The 17,788-nt window shown below is 43.6% G+C and overlaps 1 protein-coding gene across 7 annotated transcripts in view; it reads right to left on the reverse strand.

Annotated features, from left to right (window-relative positions):
• Nucleotides 1-17,788, reverse strand: part of sh3d21 (SH3 domain containing 21) — a 128,182-nt gene that overhangs the window by 53,993 nt on the left and 56,401 nt on the right. For 4 of the 7 annotated variants that reach the window (XM_043717914.1, XM_043717915.1, XM_043717913.1 and 1 more), the window contains 5 exons: nucleotides 16,417-16,486; nucleotides 15,227-15,315; nucleotides 9,782-9,877; nucleotides 7,269-7,314; nucleotides 3,541-3,609 (listed from right to left, as the gene is read on the reverse strand). In XM_043717914.1, coding sequence (XP_043573849.1) covers nucleotides 3,541-3,609; nucleotides 7,269-7,314; nucleotides 9,782-9,877; nucleotides 15,227-15,315; nucleotides 16,417-16,486 — 370 coding nt within the window. The remainder of the gene's footprint in view (nucleotides 1-3,540; nucleotides 3,610-7,268; nucleotides 7,315-9,781; nucleotides 9,878-15,226; nucleotides 15,316-16,416; nucleotides 16,487-17,788) is intronic. The other 3 variants (XM_043717919.1, XM_043717918.1, XM_043717920.1) reach the window with 3 other exon arrangements.

A 17,788-nucleotide genomic window follows, 5' to 3' on the forward strand; every position in this document is an offset into this window, starting at 1 on the left:
AACACCAAGGCACTACAAGGATTGGTGACCAACTGAAGGAGAACATGGTGAGGGTGGGGAAGGAGGATGCCACTATAAAATAACACAACACAATGCAAGCTACCAAAAAGCCCAAGTCTATTTCCTTGAATAAGCTTCTTAGCTAGAGAAAGGCATGGTCATAACCACTGAGGAATCAACAGAAACAAATCCACAGATTGACCTGAGTAGAAACTCCTGGCAGTGCCAGAGTCTAGGTAAAGGAAGGAACAACATGGGACTATAGTAGTGTTTTGGTCAATTTCAGGGAATTCAGAGGTTGAATTGATTAGGATCATAGGAGAATGTGAGGACTGCAGATACTGGAGGTTAGAGTCGAGAGTGTGGTGCTGGAAAAGCACAGCAGGTCTGGCCTCATTCCTGATGAAGGGCTTTTGACCAAAACGTCGATTTTCCTGCTCCCCGGATGCTGCCTGGCCTGCTGTGCTTTTGCAGCATCACACTCTCGACTCTTGGTGAGGATTATATTCACCGAAGTTCAGGAGTATGAAGGAAAATCTAATAGAAATCTATAAAATTCGAACAGGACCAGATGTATGAAAGATGTTTCTCATGGCACGGAGTCCAGAACCGGGGCCACAGTCTAAGGATACAGGTAAATGATTCAGAATTGAGATGAGGAGAAATTTTTTCACCACAGATAGTGGTGAGCCTGCCAGGGAATGCAGTCAAGGACAAAACATTATATAATTTCAATATGAAGATGGATAGCTCTGGGACTAGAGGAATCAAAGGATATGGGGGATGAGCAGGAATGTGTTAACAAGTTGGATGATCAGACATGATCATGAGGAATGGTTGAGCAGGTCTGAAGGGCCGAGTGGCCTATTCTTGCACCTGTTTTCTGTATGAACTACTTTCAGATGACGGAACAAACATGGCGGAAACTGTGGATGACATGTCAACTGCGAAAGCCCGGAAACTGTGGATGACATGTCAACTGCGAAAGCCAACATTGAGGACCATGCAGCAGTTGAAGGCCGGAAAGACCTTATGTAACCAGACAGCCAGAAAGTACCAAAACCAAAATCAGAAATTGCTGGAAAGATTCAGCAGGTCTGGCAGCACCTGTGGAGAGAAATCAGAGTTAATGTTTTGGGTCCAGTGACCCTTCTTCAGAACCAGAGATGAGCCTGACAAATAGAATAAGAGAGCCTCTGCAGAACTCTTGCAGTAACCAAAAGGGAAACAAGATGAGACGCCTGAAAATCCATTTCAGCACAGAGCTTACCCAGATGCTTGCAACATTCCTGTGTCGCATTGCCTTGCCTTATATTGATGCACTTTGACCCCTCTGCCAGAGCTACCACAGTGCTTCTATCTCTCCTTGCCAATTAATGCAGATACAAAGCCAGAAAGCTTGTCATGCGTCACATCAAAGGAGATAGCCTTCCCTCCGGAAGTCCGGACACAGTGAGTCAGTGCCAGTCTCTGATGCCAACCCAGGGGTTTGGACACGGTCAGTCAGCTGCTTGGGGTGGTCAGGGTGTCAGGAACCACTCCTTGGAAGGGCTAAGGAGCCAAATGTTTGGAAGCCACCCACCTGTCTTGCTACTTCCTGTCCAATTGTGGGCTGCTGAAATGTGAGAAAGGGAGGGATTGGGTGAGGTGAAAGTGATGGGCACAACTGTTAGTGCTGGCATAGGTGAGGAAAGGGTGGCAAGTATCCTGAGTGAGTGTGGAGGGAACACAGAGGGTACATCAGGTGAGTGGTGCCAGGAGCTGAGGTTTGTGAGGGCAGATGAGGGGAGATGTTGCAGACAATAGTTTGAGAGTGGTAGAGCCTGAGCCTCAGTGAGAGGTAGATGCAGTTGCAGAGACTGAATGGATGTGAGGTAACAGGGAGAAGCTGGTACTCAGTCAGAGTAGAATGACCTTTTTCCCCCAGTACGGGGCATCCCTCCAGGTGGCTGAGATTGCACAAACCAGGGTTGATAATCTCAGAGCAGGCTGGCACAGTCTGGTATCATGATCTCCAATGCTAGACCTGGGGGGAGAGGACCACCATGCTTTGCAAAATACCATCCACCAAGACCTCCAGGTCCCTGTTGATAGAGTGACATGCCAGATCCCCCTTCTGTGCCATGTCCACAGCAAATACCATGGACCATGCAGGGGCAGCTCCACTCTGACAATGCTTGTCTGGGTACACAGCGGCCTTTTAAAGATGCCACCAGTGCCAGGGAGGACAGTTCATTCCGCGATATCCTGACACTGGTGAGTTCTTCAGCGTGGTGGAATCAGTCTTTCATTGGACAAGTGCACTGGTGATGGGGCCTGGTTGGGTGGTCAATGAGGTGAGTTTGGGATGATACGGTGAGAAAACTCACTCGGCCCTGCAGAGAGAAACATTGAAAATAGGAGCAGGAGTAGGCCATTTGGCCCTTTAAGTTTGCTCCATCATTCAAACCCTCCCCAATACTCAACAAAATTGATACTTCGCCAAAATATGACAAGATTGTACCCTTTGGTTACCTGTTTTTACTTAATACCTATTGATGTTTGGGCCCCATGTGGATGTCAGCACCAATGCTTTCACCTTGTAACTGCAAGAGTTGGAAACCAAGCCCATCTGAAGGGCCCAGGGTGATGACCAGAACTGTTCACAATTAAAATAGGATCCATTCATCCTCAATGGAAATGACTGGCACTGGGCTGGACAGCTGACCTGTTCAGTACTTTTCAGCTGGTTCATATCATTGCTAGTCATTGACCAGTCAGCCCAGCGCCAATCATTTCCGGTCTTTCCTGCAGTAAGATGAATTTCTCTGAACCAATATGCTTGGCCACCACGCACTGTCAAATAAGAAGCCTTGTCAATCAAAGTGTGTGAGCGCTTCCTTGACTTTATCTGGAGGAGCTGGTGTTGGACTGGGGTGGACAAAGTTAGAAATTGCACAACACCAAGTTAAAGTCCAACAGGTTTATTTGGAAGCACTAGCTTTCAGAGCGCTGCTCCTTCATCAGGTTTGGCACAGGTAACTGTTTGGGACAACTACCTGATGAAGGAGCAGCACTCCAAAAGCTAGTGATTCCAAATAAACCTGTTGGACTATAACCTGATTTGTGTGATTTTTAATTCTGACTTTACCTGACAGTGTAGGAACCTATTTCACATCTCTACCAGCTTCAGTTACTATTCACTTCATTGTGAAAGAGGCTGTGAACTCACTAGCACTCGTCAAACTGTGGGCTTGGCTTTGCTTTGTTTAATAATGAACAGATTAGTCCCAGCAGTTAAAATAGTTGGCAGAACAGCCTACATAAACCCACCAATACCCAAGTGCTAACATTCACTGGGTACCATATCAAAGCATTAGCCTTTTATATTGCAGGCAGCACCGATTATAAGGCATACCCTCAACTTTAGACTTCTGGATAAAAGTACAGTCAGAGAATTAGACAACGCCAAAAACAAACGCTGTAAGTGTGAGTGAGGTCCTTTTCGATCCCCTGCTCTTTACAGTCAGGCTCATGGATAATATGACTTTCTGCACTTACCTTTGTGGTCAACTTTCCAGGGGATCTGTTCTGGGTTCTTCACTGATGCCATGCTGTCAGGTTTAGAAGCTGAAATGAAGTAGAGACTTCAAAAAGGCGCCAGCTGCCAAACGCAGGTCTTGTCTCTCACACAGATGAAGCAAAGGTGCGAAAGTACAGTGTAATCAGAAACTGATTTGAACGTGACATCCATGGATTCCGAGTGCCATAGTTGCATGTATCTTCAAGTTAAATCATATCCCCAACTTAGGAAATGGCAGATTGAAACTATCTGAGCTTCTTAATGCTTTATAAATATAGAACGAGGAGGAAAATTCTTGGATCTTACAAGTTCCTGTTTCAGAGTCAAGATCTTACTTCCCCAGCCCCATTGCCAGCACTCCTCCCCTCCTTCTCCTGCTCACACTCAGTACAAACCCGAACCTAAGGCCTTAGTCCAAACTCCCTTTGTGCGTCTTGCTGCAAAGTGGCGTGTCAGCTTGCAGACTGCATTTAGTACAGGCTGGCTGACAGCCCACAGGTTTAGTCACATGTTGTGTGGTTTTGTGCAGCTTCCTGAGCACAGTGAAAACAGGCCGCATAACCCACACCATTCCTCTCGAAGCCCAGCAATGCCATATAAAGAGAAGCCTTGAATCTGCCCAGGGCCCTGTCATCCCACCCAGAAATAGGTCAAACTGCTTTATGGGCTTGTGACGCCTCCGAATCCTTACTGTGGGTCCCAGTGCTCCATAATAAGCACTATGTTCGAGGTCCAATTAATGACTGATGGTTTCTGCAATCTGTGCTACCTGAAAACTAAACAATCTTCTTTTTGACGTGAATTAGACACTTAATCCTGGTGGGAGTAAGATTCGTGATCCTGGGGAGGAGATCCATTGTCCAATCCAGATTTGGGTTCAATTCCTATCCCAGGGGGCCTATTGACCAATGCTATGGAAGTGCTTACCTTCTTGAAACTGTCCTTGCTTTGTTTTGGCTCTGTAGAACCCCCATGCTGCAAACCCTTTAGAATGGTATTGTTACCCATCTTTATTTTCAGGTCATGCATCTATTGCATTTCTCTCTGGACTCTGCTTCTAGGGTTTGTTCCATACAAACTTCACTGTGTAACAACACCCTTTGAGCAACTTCAGGCAGGTTGCTGCACGCGGTGCTATGGTGCCCCGTTCCTTACTGTGGCCTGCCGCTCTCAGTCACGGCTGGCAAGACAGCGAGGAAGTAGCTGCAATCAGGTTACAGTCTTCCCCATCACAACACAGACTGCGTTCACTGAGAGGAGTACAAGCCAACAAGAGAACTGGTGAGGGATTCTGTTCCATGGACTGCCAAATGGCACAGTGTCTTTGGCATCGACATGATTCCTTGTACGGAGAGTTATGTCAGGCACATGTTGTGTTACAGACAGTGGGCCTATTGGGAATAGACAGAGGAAAAGATGCCCATAGATAGTGTGTGTGCTGAGGTAGATGGAGACCATGTTGGAGGGTACGATGTAGTAGATAGAGTCTCCAGTTGTCTGGACAGAAGATGTGGTAGTGTGCATAGAGGGTGTAGCGGTCTAGATGGAGGATATGATTGTACAGATGTATAGATTGTTGGCAGATGGTTGAGATGCAGAGATGTAGATTTCTTCAGGGTATACTAGTAACATGGTCATGTTAGTGGACAAATAACATGAATTAAACATGAGAATAGTAGCCAGATACCACTGCCCATCTGGTTTCACAGGAAGCCAACAAGAGAACTGGTGAGGGATTCTGTTCCATGGACTGCCAAATGGCACAGTGTCTTTAGCATCAACATGATTCCTTGTACGGAGAGTTATGTCAGGCGCATGTTGTGTTACAGACAGTGGGCCTATTGGGAAAAGACAGAGGAAAAGATGCCCATAGATAGTTTGTGTGCTGAAGTAGATGGAGACCATGTTGGAGGGTATGATTAGATTAGATTAGATTAGATTAGATTACTTACAGTGTGGAAACAGGCCCTTCGGCCCAACAAGTCCACACCGACCCGCCGAAGCACAACCCACCCATACCCCTACATTTACCCCTTACCTAATACTACGGGCAATTTAGCATGGTCAATTCACCTAACCTGCACATCTTTGGACTATGGGAGGAAACCGGAGCACCCGGAGGAAACCCACGCAGACACGGGGAGAACGTGCAAACTCCACACAGTCAGTCGCCTGAGGCGGGAATTGAACCCAGGTCTCTGGCGCTGTGAGGCAGCAGTGCTAACCACTGTGCCACCGTGCCGCCCAACGATGTAGTAGATAAAGTCTCCAGTTGTCTGGACAGAAGATGAGGTAGTGTGCATAGAGGGTGTAGCGGTCTAGATGGAGGATATGATTGTACAGATGTATAGATTGTTGGCATTGGCAGAGAGAATGATGGTTTAGATGCAGAGATGTAGATTTCTTCAGGGTATACTAGTAACATGGTCATATTAGTGGACAAATAACATGAATTAAACATGAGAATAGTAGCCAGATACCACTGCCCATCTGGTTTCACAGGCAACCCATCTCCAGAGGACCAAATTCACCAGTCCCAATGCCCTGGGTGAAAGGGGGATTGCAGTGCGCCATATGAATTGGGTGGGACAGAGAAGGCAATTGTGTCTGTGGAAGGGGAGCAAGGTGTCTGGGATGTACTGGATGTGGAGGAGGAGGTAAATCCCTCTGTGATTTGGGGTGTTGGTCATGAGAGGGTGAATGTTGGTGAAATTGTTAACCTGGATGCTCTGTTAAAAATGCAAATGGTACTTTGCCTTTTTTTTTATAGATCAACAATCTATGAATGGTGGAGAACTTTATTTTCAATGTATGCCAAAATATCTTGCTTATAATGAAAAGAAGTTAACATTTCCATGAGCAGCAGCTTCTTAGGCTCTCCCTAACTCAGAGATACATCAACAGTTTAGTGTCTTTGACTTTTAATATGCTCCCTTAGCCTTTCGGCCTCTAAATTGGTTATTATCTCATATCCAAGTAGGTCAACCTACAGTTTCATTGTGAAACACCCAGTAATTATATCAGCTTGGACATGTCTTGGGCTTGTAATCAGTGTCAATTTTCAGTCGTCACCTTTTCAGTTGATCTTTCAAACTTTACAAAACTTTTGGTTCAGCTTCTCCCACTTTTCTACATTTGAATACACATATATCTGCCCTGAAAATGTTTGATGGGACAATATAAAGAGAGCTTTACTTAGATTCCAACCCGTATTGGAGCTTCTTTACTCTACATTTAGCTAATGTTGGACTTATCTGGATTGCTGTATGAATGTGCAGGGGGTGATTTATTCAGTATGCAACCCTTGTCGTATCTAATCAGGCAATGTCACTGCTGATTTTGAATTCATATGGCTTAAAATGGTCACGTCTCTCAGATGAATAAATACCCAATTTCTTCTTAAGCATTAAACTTGGACTTTTGCTCCAATGCAGTAGGAGCATAATGCATCAGGATTTTCTCTGCCAGACCCTTGAACTCCCTCAGTTCTCAGCATTGCTACAGAGTGACAAATCAGGTTAGCTAGTTAGTTGGTGAACTGAGTGGTTTGGTTATTGGTGCATTGATTGTGGCACTTCAACTCAGACACCGCCATTGACTTCCAGGTTGAAATTGGCCAATCCAATATGTTTCTAATGAGTATACTCTGTTGTTTCTATCACGCCTGAGTTTAAGCAGATGGTTTGTAATATGGGCCTTTACTTACATAGATCCACATCTGTTTTGACTCCTGGAGGGAAGTCCTTTCTCATCTGCATTTAAAACAGAGATAAATTAGAGTCATAGAGATGTAGAGCATGGAAGCAGATCCTTTGGTCCAACTCATCCATGCCAACCAGATATCCTAAACTAATCTAGTCCCATTCACCAGTGCTTGGCCCATATCCCTCTAAACCCTTCCTATTCATGTACTCATCCAGATGCCTTTTAAATGTTATACTTGTACCAGCCTCCACCACTTCCTCTGGCAGTTCATTCCTTACACGCACCACCCTCTGTGTGAAAAGGTTGCTCCTTAGGTTCTTTTCAAATCTTTCCCCTCTCACCTTGAATCTATGCCCTCTAGTTTTGGACACCCCTTTCCCAGGGAAAAAGATCTTGGCTATTTACCCTATTCAAGTCCCTCATGATTTTATAAACCTCTATAAGGGCACCCCTCAGCCTCCGACTCTCCAGGGAAAACAGCCCCAGCTTATTCAGCCTCTCCCTACAACCTAAACCCTCCAACCTTGGCACGCGGAACATTAACTGAACATTAAAATTATCAACCTGAAACATTAATTCTGCTCCTCTTTCCCATAGCTATTTCCAGGCCTGTTGCATGTTTCAAATTTGCCGCATTAGCAATATTTCATTTTGGTTATTTCCTTATGTTGACTTTGTAACCAGGTGTGAACCGATGGGGAGCACATAAGCAGAACACTGAAGATACTATAATCAGAAATGTTAGAATTGAAAGCAGTTAAGTGACTACATCTATTAAACTTAAAGTGGCTCATTATCCCATCCTTTGGCTCATGGTCTACTTTACAAATTTGTTGCATTCTTGTACCTTTTGTAAGGATGTGAGATGCAGTCAAACTGTCAGAGAATGAAATGGCCCCACAGTGGAAATATAGGACACACTTCAATATCTTCAAGGCATGTTACAGAACATGGATAAAATAGACATTCTCAAAGGTCTGGAATAGAGTCATAGAGTCATACAGCACAGAAACAGACCCTTCGGCCCAACTAGTCCATGCCAACACTAATCACAAACTAAATTAGGGCCCAAATGCCTGTGCTTGGCCCATATCCCACCAAACATTTTGTATTCATGTACTCATCTAATTGTCTTTTAAATCTTGTAACTGTACCCACATCCACCACTTCCTCTGGCAGTTCATTCCACACATAAACCATTCTCTGTGTAAAGAAGTTGCCCTTCATGTCTTTATTAAATCTTTCTCCTCTCACCTTAAAAATATGCCCTCTAGTCTTGAAATCCCTTACTCTAGAGAAAAGATGCCCACCCTTCACCTTAACTATACCCCTCATGATTTTATAAACTTCTACAAGGTCACCCCTCAAATTCCTATGCTCCAGTGAAAAAAGTCACTGCCTATCCAGCCTTTCATTATAACTCAAACCGTCCATACCAAGCAACATTTTGGTAAATCTCTTCTCTACTGTCTCTAGCTTAATAATACCTTTCCTATCACAGGATGACCAGAACTGGACAAGTATTCCAGAAGAGGCCTCACCAATGTCTTGTACAACCTCAACATGGTGTCCTAACTCCTATACTGAGATTTCCTCATGGGAGTGCTTTAACACATAACTGTCAGAGCAACCTTATGAAAGAAGGATGAAAGAGACCTAAAACTGTAACATAGGCACTACAGAAATACTGGGTAATTAATTCTTACAATCTGCACCTCAGCCAGATCGACGCTTAACTGATCACTTCAGAGAGTAAACAGATCGACCTGAGATGGGAAATAAACATCAATTTCACCGATGCCACACACATTGTGAGAATTCAAAATTATTAAGCTCTGCACTCATTCTCAACGAGAGGGGCTGTTGGGTTGTTGACAATGTCCTAGTGGCTCACTAATATCCTTCACACAGAGAGAGAGAGCTGGCCATCCATAATTGATCCAACTGATCTCTCCAACCTCCTGCTCCACCTGGCTACAGATTCCTCCTCATCCTCATTCTTCACACTAAAATAAATATGCTGGAGATCTGAAATAAAAGCACGGTGCTGGAGAAACTCAGCAGGTCTGGCAGCATCTGTGGTGAGAGAGACAGAGTGGGTGGAATGGAAGAAAATCATATCGGACTCAAAGTGTTTGTTTCTCTCTTCACAAATGCAGGTTTCTCCAGGATTTCCTGTTTTGAGCTGCACCTTCATGCATCTGTTGTGAGCATTGCAGTGCCTCAATCTTCAATCTCATTTCACAGATTCTCTCATTCTCCATAATTCACTGGCCTCGTGAAAATTAACCTTGATGTCCAACACAGGAGACCTCTCGAATCTCAGCATTCCAGTATGGGAGTACCCCATATTTTCCGAACCCAAAAGTGCTCCCAGCTGAATTCCAGTGCCGATGTGTCTCAGTATTTTATTTCAAAATACATCCAGCCAACGTTACATGCAGTGAGCTCATTCATCCAGCGCCATGTTGGAATCCTGAGTACCTCAAGAAAAGCATTCAGAAGGACACTCACCTCTGTCTCTTCTACATAAGGAACCACATAGTTGTCTGGGAATAATCCTTGCTTTCCGTCCATATATCCCTCCCACCAGCCGTCTTCCCCTGTCTCCTATTAACAGAAATGAATCAAAAATTGCTGCTGAAAAAAATGAAATAGGACGGTCAATGCAATTGTCACCAAACCTACCACTGCATTTGGCTTTGATTGTCAGAATACTTACTGCGAACAGATTCACACCAATATACTTACAGCTCAGCATCAAAATTGAACACATTTTAATTTGTACAACAACAAATTTATACTTGAGTTTTTAAAAAATTTTACAGATAAATTTTAAAGATTTTAAAAAAAATTGTTAAAGTAATGTTAGGATTTCAAATATTAAACCTGAACTCTTTAACTAAGCTTTAGTGACCTGTCCTAGTATTTTATTCCTGGACTCAAGTGCCAATTTGTGTCTGAAAAGCTCTATGTGACATTTTACAGTTAGGCGCAATGTAAATGTAAGTTATTGGTGTTACTGCTTAAATCAGATTGCCATGTGAGATTACACTGTACTGTTGCCTCATCTCTAATGGATAGGCATGTGTACTCACATTACTGGATAGGCGTGTGTACTCACATTACTGGATAGACATGTGTACTCACATTACTGGATAGACATGTCTATTCACTTTACTGGATAGGCGTGTATACTCACATCACTGGATAGACATGTGTACTCACATTACTGGATAGACGAGTGAACTCACATCACTGGATAGACATGTGTACTCACATTACTGGATAGACATGTGTACTCACATTACTGGATAGGCATGTGTACTCACATTACTGGATAGATATGTGTACTCACATTACTGGATAGGCATGTGTACTCACATTACTGGATAGGCATGTGTACTCACATTACTGGATAGTCATGTGTACTCACATTACTGGATAGACATGTGTACTCACATTACTGGATAGACATGTCTATTCACTTTACTGGATGGACATGTGTACTCACATTACTGGATAGACATGTCTATTCACTTTACTGGATGGACATGTGTACTCACATTACTGGATAGACATGTGCACTCACATTACTGGATAGGCATGTGTACTCACATTACTGGATAGACATGTGCACTCACATTACTGGATAGGCATGTGTACTCACATTACTGGATAGACATGTGCACTCACATTACTGGATAGGCATGTGTACTCACATTACTGGATAGACATGTGCACTCACATTACTGGATAGGCATGTGTACTCACATTACTGGATAGACATGTGCACTCACATTACTGGATAGGCATGTGTACTCACATTACTGGATAGACATGTGCACTCACATTACTGGATAGGCATGTGTACTCACATTACTGGATAGACATGTGCACTCACATTACTGGATAGGCTACTGGATAGAAATGTGTACTCGCATTACTGGATAGGCATGTGTACTCACATTACTGGATAGAAATGTGTACTCGCATTACTGGATAGGCATGTGTACTCACATTACTGGATAGAAATGTGTACTCGCATTACTGGATAGGCATGTGTACTCACATTACTGGATAGAAATGTGTACTCGCATTACTGGATAGGCATGTGTACTCACATTACTGGATAGAAATGTGTACTCGCATTACTGGATAGGCATGTGTACTCACATTACTGGATAGAAATGTGTACTCGCATTACTGGATAGGCATGTGTACTCACATTACTGGATAGAAATGTGTACTCGCATTACTGGATAGGCATGTGTACTCACATTACTGGATAGAAATGTGTACTCGCATTACTGGATAGGCATGTGTACTCACATTACTGGATAGAAATGTGTACTCGCATTACTGGATAGGCATGTGTACTCACATTACTGGATAGAAATGTGTACTCGCATTACTGGATAGGCATGTGTACTCACATTACTGGATAGAAATGTGTACTCGCATTACTGGATAGGCATGTGTACTCACATTACTGGATAGAAATGTGTACTCGCATTACTGGATAGGCATGTGTACTCACATTACTGGATAGAAATGTGTACTCGCATTACTGGATAGGCATGTGTACTCACATTACTGGATAGAAATGTGTACTCGCATTACTGGATAGGCATGTGTACTCACATTACTGGATAGAAATGTGTACTCGCATTACTGGATAGGCATGTGTACTCACATTACTGGATAGAAATGTGTACTCGCATTACTGGATAGGCATGTGTACTCACATTACTGGATAGAAATGTGTACTCGCATTACTGGATAGGCATGTGTACTCACATTACTGGATAGAAATGTGTACTCGCATTACTGGATAGGCATGTGTACTCACATTACTGGATAGAAATGTGTACTCGCATTACTGGATAGGCATGTGTACTCACATTACTGGATAGAAATGTGTACTCGCATTACTGGATAGGCATGTGTACTCACATTACTGGATAGAAATGTGTACTCGCATTACTGGATAGGCATGTGTACTCACATTACTGGATAGAAATGTGTACTCGCATTACTGGATAGGCATGTGTACTCACATTACTGGATAGAAATGTGTACTCGCATTACTGGATAGGCATGTGTACTCACATTACTGGATAGAAATGTGTACTCGCATTACTGGATAGGCATGTGTACTCACATTACTGGATAGAAATGTGTACTCGCATTACTGGATAGGCATGTGTACTCACATTACTGGATAGAAATGTGTACTCGCATTACTGGATAGGCATGTGTACTCACATTACTGGATAGAAATGTGTACTCGCATTACTGGATAGGCATGTGTACTCACATTACTGGATAGAAATGTGTACTCGCATTACTGGATAGGCATGTGTACTCACATTACTGGATAGAAATGTGTACTCGCATTACTGGATAGGCATGTGTACTCACATTACTGGATAGAAATGTGTACTCGCATTACTGGATAGGCATGTGTACTCACATTACTGGATAGAAATGTGTACTCGCATTACTGGATAGGCATGTGTACTCACATTACTGGATAGAAATGTGTACTCGCATTACTGGATAGGCATGTGTACTCACATTACTGGATAGAAATGTGTACTCGCATTACTGGATAGGCATGTGTACTCACATTACTGGATAGAAATGTGTACTCGCATTACTGGATAGGCATGTGTACTCACATTACTGGATAGAAATGTGTACTCGCATTACTGGATAGGCATGTGTACTCACATTACTGGATAGAAATGTGTACTCGCATTACTGGATAGGCATGTGTACTCACATTACTGGATAGAAATGTGTACTCGCATTACTGGATAGGCATGTGTACTCACATTACTGGATAGAAATGTGTACTCGCATTACTGGATAGGCATGTGTACTCACATTACTGGATAGAAATGTGTACTCGCATTACTGGATAGGCATGTGTACTCACATTACTGGATAGAAATGTGTACTCGCATTACTGGATAGGCATGTGTACTCACATTACTGGATAGAAATGTGTACTCGCATTACTGGATAGGCATGTGTACTCACATTACTGGATAGAAATGTGTACTCGCATTACTGGATAGGCATGTGTACTCACATTACTGGATAGATGTGTGTACTCACATTACTGGATAGACATGTGTACTCACATTACTGGATAGACATGTCTATTCACTTTACTGGATGGACATGTGTACTCACATTACTGGATAGACATGTGTAATCACATTACTGGATAGGCATGTGTACTCACATTACTGGATAGACATGTGTACTCACATTACTGGATAGACATGTGTAATCACATTACTGGATAGGCATGTGTACTCACATTACTGGATAGACATGTGTACTCACATTACTGGATAGGCATGTGTACTCACATTACTGGATAGATGTGTGTAATCACATTACTGGATAGACGTGTGTAATCACATTACTGGATAGACATGTGTACTCACATTACTGGATAGACGTGTGTACTCACATTACTGGATAGACGTGTGTAATCACATTACTGGATAGGCATGTGTACTCACATTACTGGATAGACGAATGTACTCACATTACTGGATAGGCGTGTGTAATCACATTACTGGATAGACATGTGTACTCACATTACTGGATAGACATGTGTACTCACATTACTGGATAGACGTGTGTACTCACATTACTAGATAGGCGTGTGTACTCACATTACTGGATAGGCATGTGTACTCACATTACTGGTTGAAGTTGCTGGGTACTTAGCAGGTGACCTCCCCTGGGAGTAACAATGCAGCTTTCAGATATTCTGCTTTACAATAGGGAGCTCCCTCTATCCCAAATGCCCTTGTCATATGGGAGAGACTCTTCAAAGCTTGGGCACTGAATGTGAGTGGCAGAGTTTCAGACCTGTACGATTTGTTTGAGTGAAAGTAAACAGTGTGGGGCTGATGAAAGTCCTCTCAGTCCTGAACCTCTGTAAACACCTACTTTTTTTGTTGCTACTCCTGTGCCACGCATTGATTTCAAAAGCCATGTCGTCATCCAAAAACCTCTCGATGGCCTTGTACCTCCCATTAGCTCCAAGCTCTTTGATCTACCAGCCCTGCTTTGTATCCTTTTTCCTGTTTTCTTTGCCCTGCTTTTGACAACAAAGTGTTTCACAAATTTGTTCTCACGCTCTGTAACTCCCTCTCTTTCCTATCAGGCTGTGCTCCATCTGAACTCACTCAAAATGCAGACCTTTGAATCTCCTTTTGTTCACCTATTCATTGCTTGGTTTGCTTTCTTTGTTTTGACCTGCACAAAGTGTTTTGTTATGCTGCAGATGCTCCTCTTGCCAAGTTGTGGGTTTTTTTAAGCATTTGAATTCTTCCTCAAGTAACTCAGCACAGGTGTTTATACTGTTGGCTGTGGACACACTTTTTTTTCAGCATTTACAATTGTTGTCTAATACAGGAACATCTTTTTCCATCATAACATCCCCACAGTGTGGAAGCAGGCCACTCAGCCCATCGAGTCCACACTGACCCTCGAAAGAACATCCCACCCAGACCCACCCCCCTATCCTATCCCTGTAACCTTGCATTTCCCAACCTCCACACTACGGGCAATTTAAGCATGAATAGTCCACCTAACCTGAACATCTTTGGATTGTGGGAGGAAACTGGAGCACCCAGAAGAAACTTACACATACACAGGGAGAATGTGCAAGATTCACAAATACAGTCTCCCATGGGTGCCTGGTACTGTGAGGCAACAGTGCTAACCACTGAGCCACCCATGAATTGACATCACCCTCCCTACTTAGCTGAGCTTGGAGATCCAAATCCACTGATGAAACAAAGAAGGGTTTTCGAGGATAGTCTTTAAATCCAGTAGTTTCTGACAGCAGGTTTGCAGAATTTATCAGCGTTGTATTTGATTTATTTCAGTGAAGTTCTCATATGGTAACACATGAAAAACAATTACCTTCTCTAATACTAGGATGACATCTCCTTTGCGTAGATTGAGTTCATCTTCTGCCCATGCAGTGTAGTCAAATGCTGCCTTATAGCATTCTGAAAAGGAAGATTACTCCATAAAACAAACCAGACCCTAAAATAATGGATAGAATCTTAATGGCCCTTGCAACGTGGGAACACGGTGAGAGTTCCTAAGGTCAGGGGAAATGGGGCGCACAATGGCAGATTGTCAATGAATTTTACTGATAGCAGGTGAGAGATTGAACAGTCTTCTGGATACAAGGAGCAGGTGAACACATAAAGGCTCCAGTTGAGTATCATTTTATCAAGTCCCTATTATGCTCAAAGGTAATTGCTTCTAAAAATATCTTCCACCTATCCCCATAGGTTTTAGGGCCTCCTCCTTCACCAGTAAATGGTCACCGTTCCTGATGCTGTTGAGGCTCCTAAGCCACCAGCCAGTTGGATTGGCTGTAAAGCAGGACTTCTTCCTGGGTGAGGGGGCGATGTCCAGTTGAATGACCCTCCTCTGAGTGCTCCAGTGGTTGCTGAACATTGCTGGGATGGGGGAATCCCCATGGTTTGATCAATTCTGCCCACTGTGACTAACTTTCCTACTGAGTGGCTGACAAGTAAGGGTCTCAGGTTCTGTTTGATGTCAGGGTTAGATGATCTTGGCCAGGCTGCTAGCGGGACTGTCACAATTGACCTCAGTGTCTATGGTAGGATGGGGGCATGGAAATCGGCAAGCCTTTCCCACATGACTATCAGCTGCTGATCTTATTGGAAGGTACACGTGCTGAGTGAGAACAGGACCAGATTGAGACTATGCTGACAACCTACAATGCTCAGTTGTCTGTAATTAGTACCTCAAGGGCAGCGATGTGGGTGTGAAACCTGTCAGAAAACCCGGAGGAAGGGGGAAGAAATGGTGGAAGACCAATATATAGACCAAAATCGACACCAATTGCAGAGGGACCACTGGATGACTGTGTCTCACTTTGAAGGGCTTAGGTTCTAATCACCCTCTACACATTCCCACAAATAAACTCCTGAACTCTGTCTCAGACAAAACCCACCACTTCCCCATTCCATGTCAATGTGTATTGGCATGTCTGTGTGCAACAGACAAAGACCAGCACATGGACCACCTCCCAGCATCCGAGCACCCAATAAATCAAATACTCTGATACAAACCCAGCTGTTGTCTCCCACTTGCAGGTTTCCCAAGGCTTGCACTGGGATGCAATGATCCAAACATTGGGACCTACAAAAAAAAGAACTTTAGCTTCAATAGCAAACATTCTGAAATTAAAAAAAAACTGATTATAAGTTTCTCGTGCCAAATATGAGTCAACCCAGTGGATAGCACTCTCATTTCTGTGTTACAGAGTTGTCCATTCAAGTTCTAGACTCGATTGGTGAGCATAAAATTCAGGCTGATCCTACTGTGTAGTACTGAGGGAGTGCTGCATTGTCAGAGATGCCTGTCTTTTTGGTAAGGTGTTAAACTGAGGCCCATTGGATGAATGTAAAATATTCTATTGTAATATTTTTAAGAACTGTGCTCCTTCTCTTGATGCCCTGTGAACTGATTATCCCTCAAACAACTTGACTATAAACAGAAAGTAATAAGCAGGTTAGACTAAGGAGAGCCAATGGATGTTATCTACCTGGATGTCAAGAAGGCCTTTGACAAGGTGCCGCACAGAAGGCTACTGAGTAAGATGAGGGCCCATAGTGTTAGAGGCAAGGTGCTAGCATAGAGTCATAGAGATGTACAGCGTGGAAACAGACCCTTCGTCCAACCCATGCTGATCAGATATCCCAACCCAATCTAGTCCCACCTGCCAGCACCTGGCCCATATCCCTCCAAACCCTTCCTATTCATATACCCATCCAAATGCCTTTTAAATGTTGCAATTGTACCAGCCTCCATCACATCCTCTGGCAGCTCATTCCATACACGTACCACCCTCTGCATGAAAAAGTTGCCCTTTAGGTCTCTTTTATATCTTTCCCATCGCACCCTAAACCTATGCCCTGTAGTTCTAGACTTTGCCTATTTACCCTATCCATGCCCCTCATAATTTTGTAAACCTCTACAAGGTCACTCCTCAGCCTCCGACGCTCCAGGGAAAACAGCCCTAGCCTGCTCAGCCTCCCCCTGTAGCTCAGATCCTCCAACCCTGGCAACATCCTTGTAAACTTTTCTGAACCCTTTCAAGTTTCACAACATCTTTCCAATAGGAAGGAGACCAGAATTGCATGCAATATTCCAACAGTGGCCTGACCAATGTCCTGTACAGCCGCAACATGACCTCCCAACTCCTATACTCAATAGTTTGACCAATAAAGGAAAGCATACCAAACGCCGCCATCACTATCCTATCTACCTGCGACTCCACTTTCAAGGAGCTATGAACCTGCACTCCAAGGTCTATTTGTTCAGCAACACTCCCTAGGACCTTACCACTAAGTGTATAAGTCCTGCTAAGATTTGCTTTCCCAAAATGCAGCGCCTCACATTTATCTGAATTAAACTCCATCTGCCACTTCTCAGCCCATT

Source organism: Chiloscyllium plagiosum, chromosome 27 (genome assembly GCF_004010195.1).
Source record: "Chiloscyllium plagiosum isolate BGI_BamShark_2017 chromosome 27, ASM401019v2, whole genome shotgun sequence".
In the NCBI taxonomy this organism is placed as follows: Eukaryota; Metazoa; Chordata; class Chondrichthyes; order Orectolobiformes; family Hemiscylliidae; genus Chiloscyllium; species Chiloscyllium plagiosum.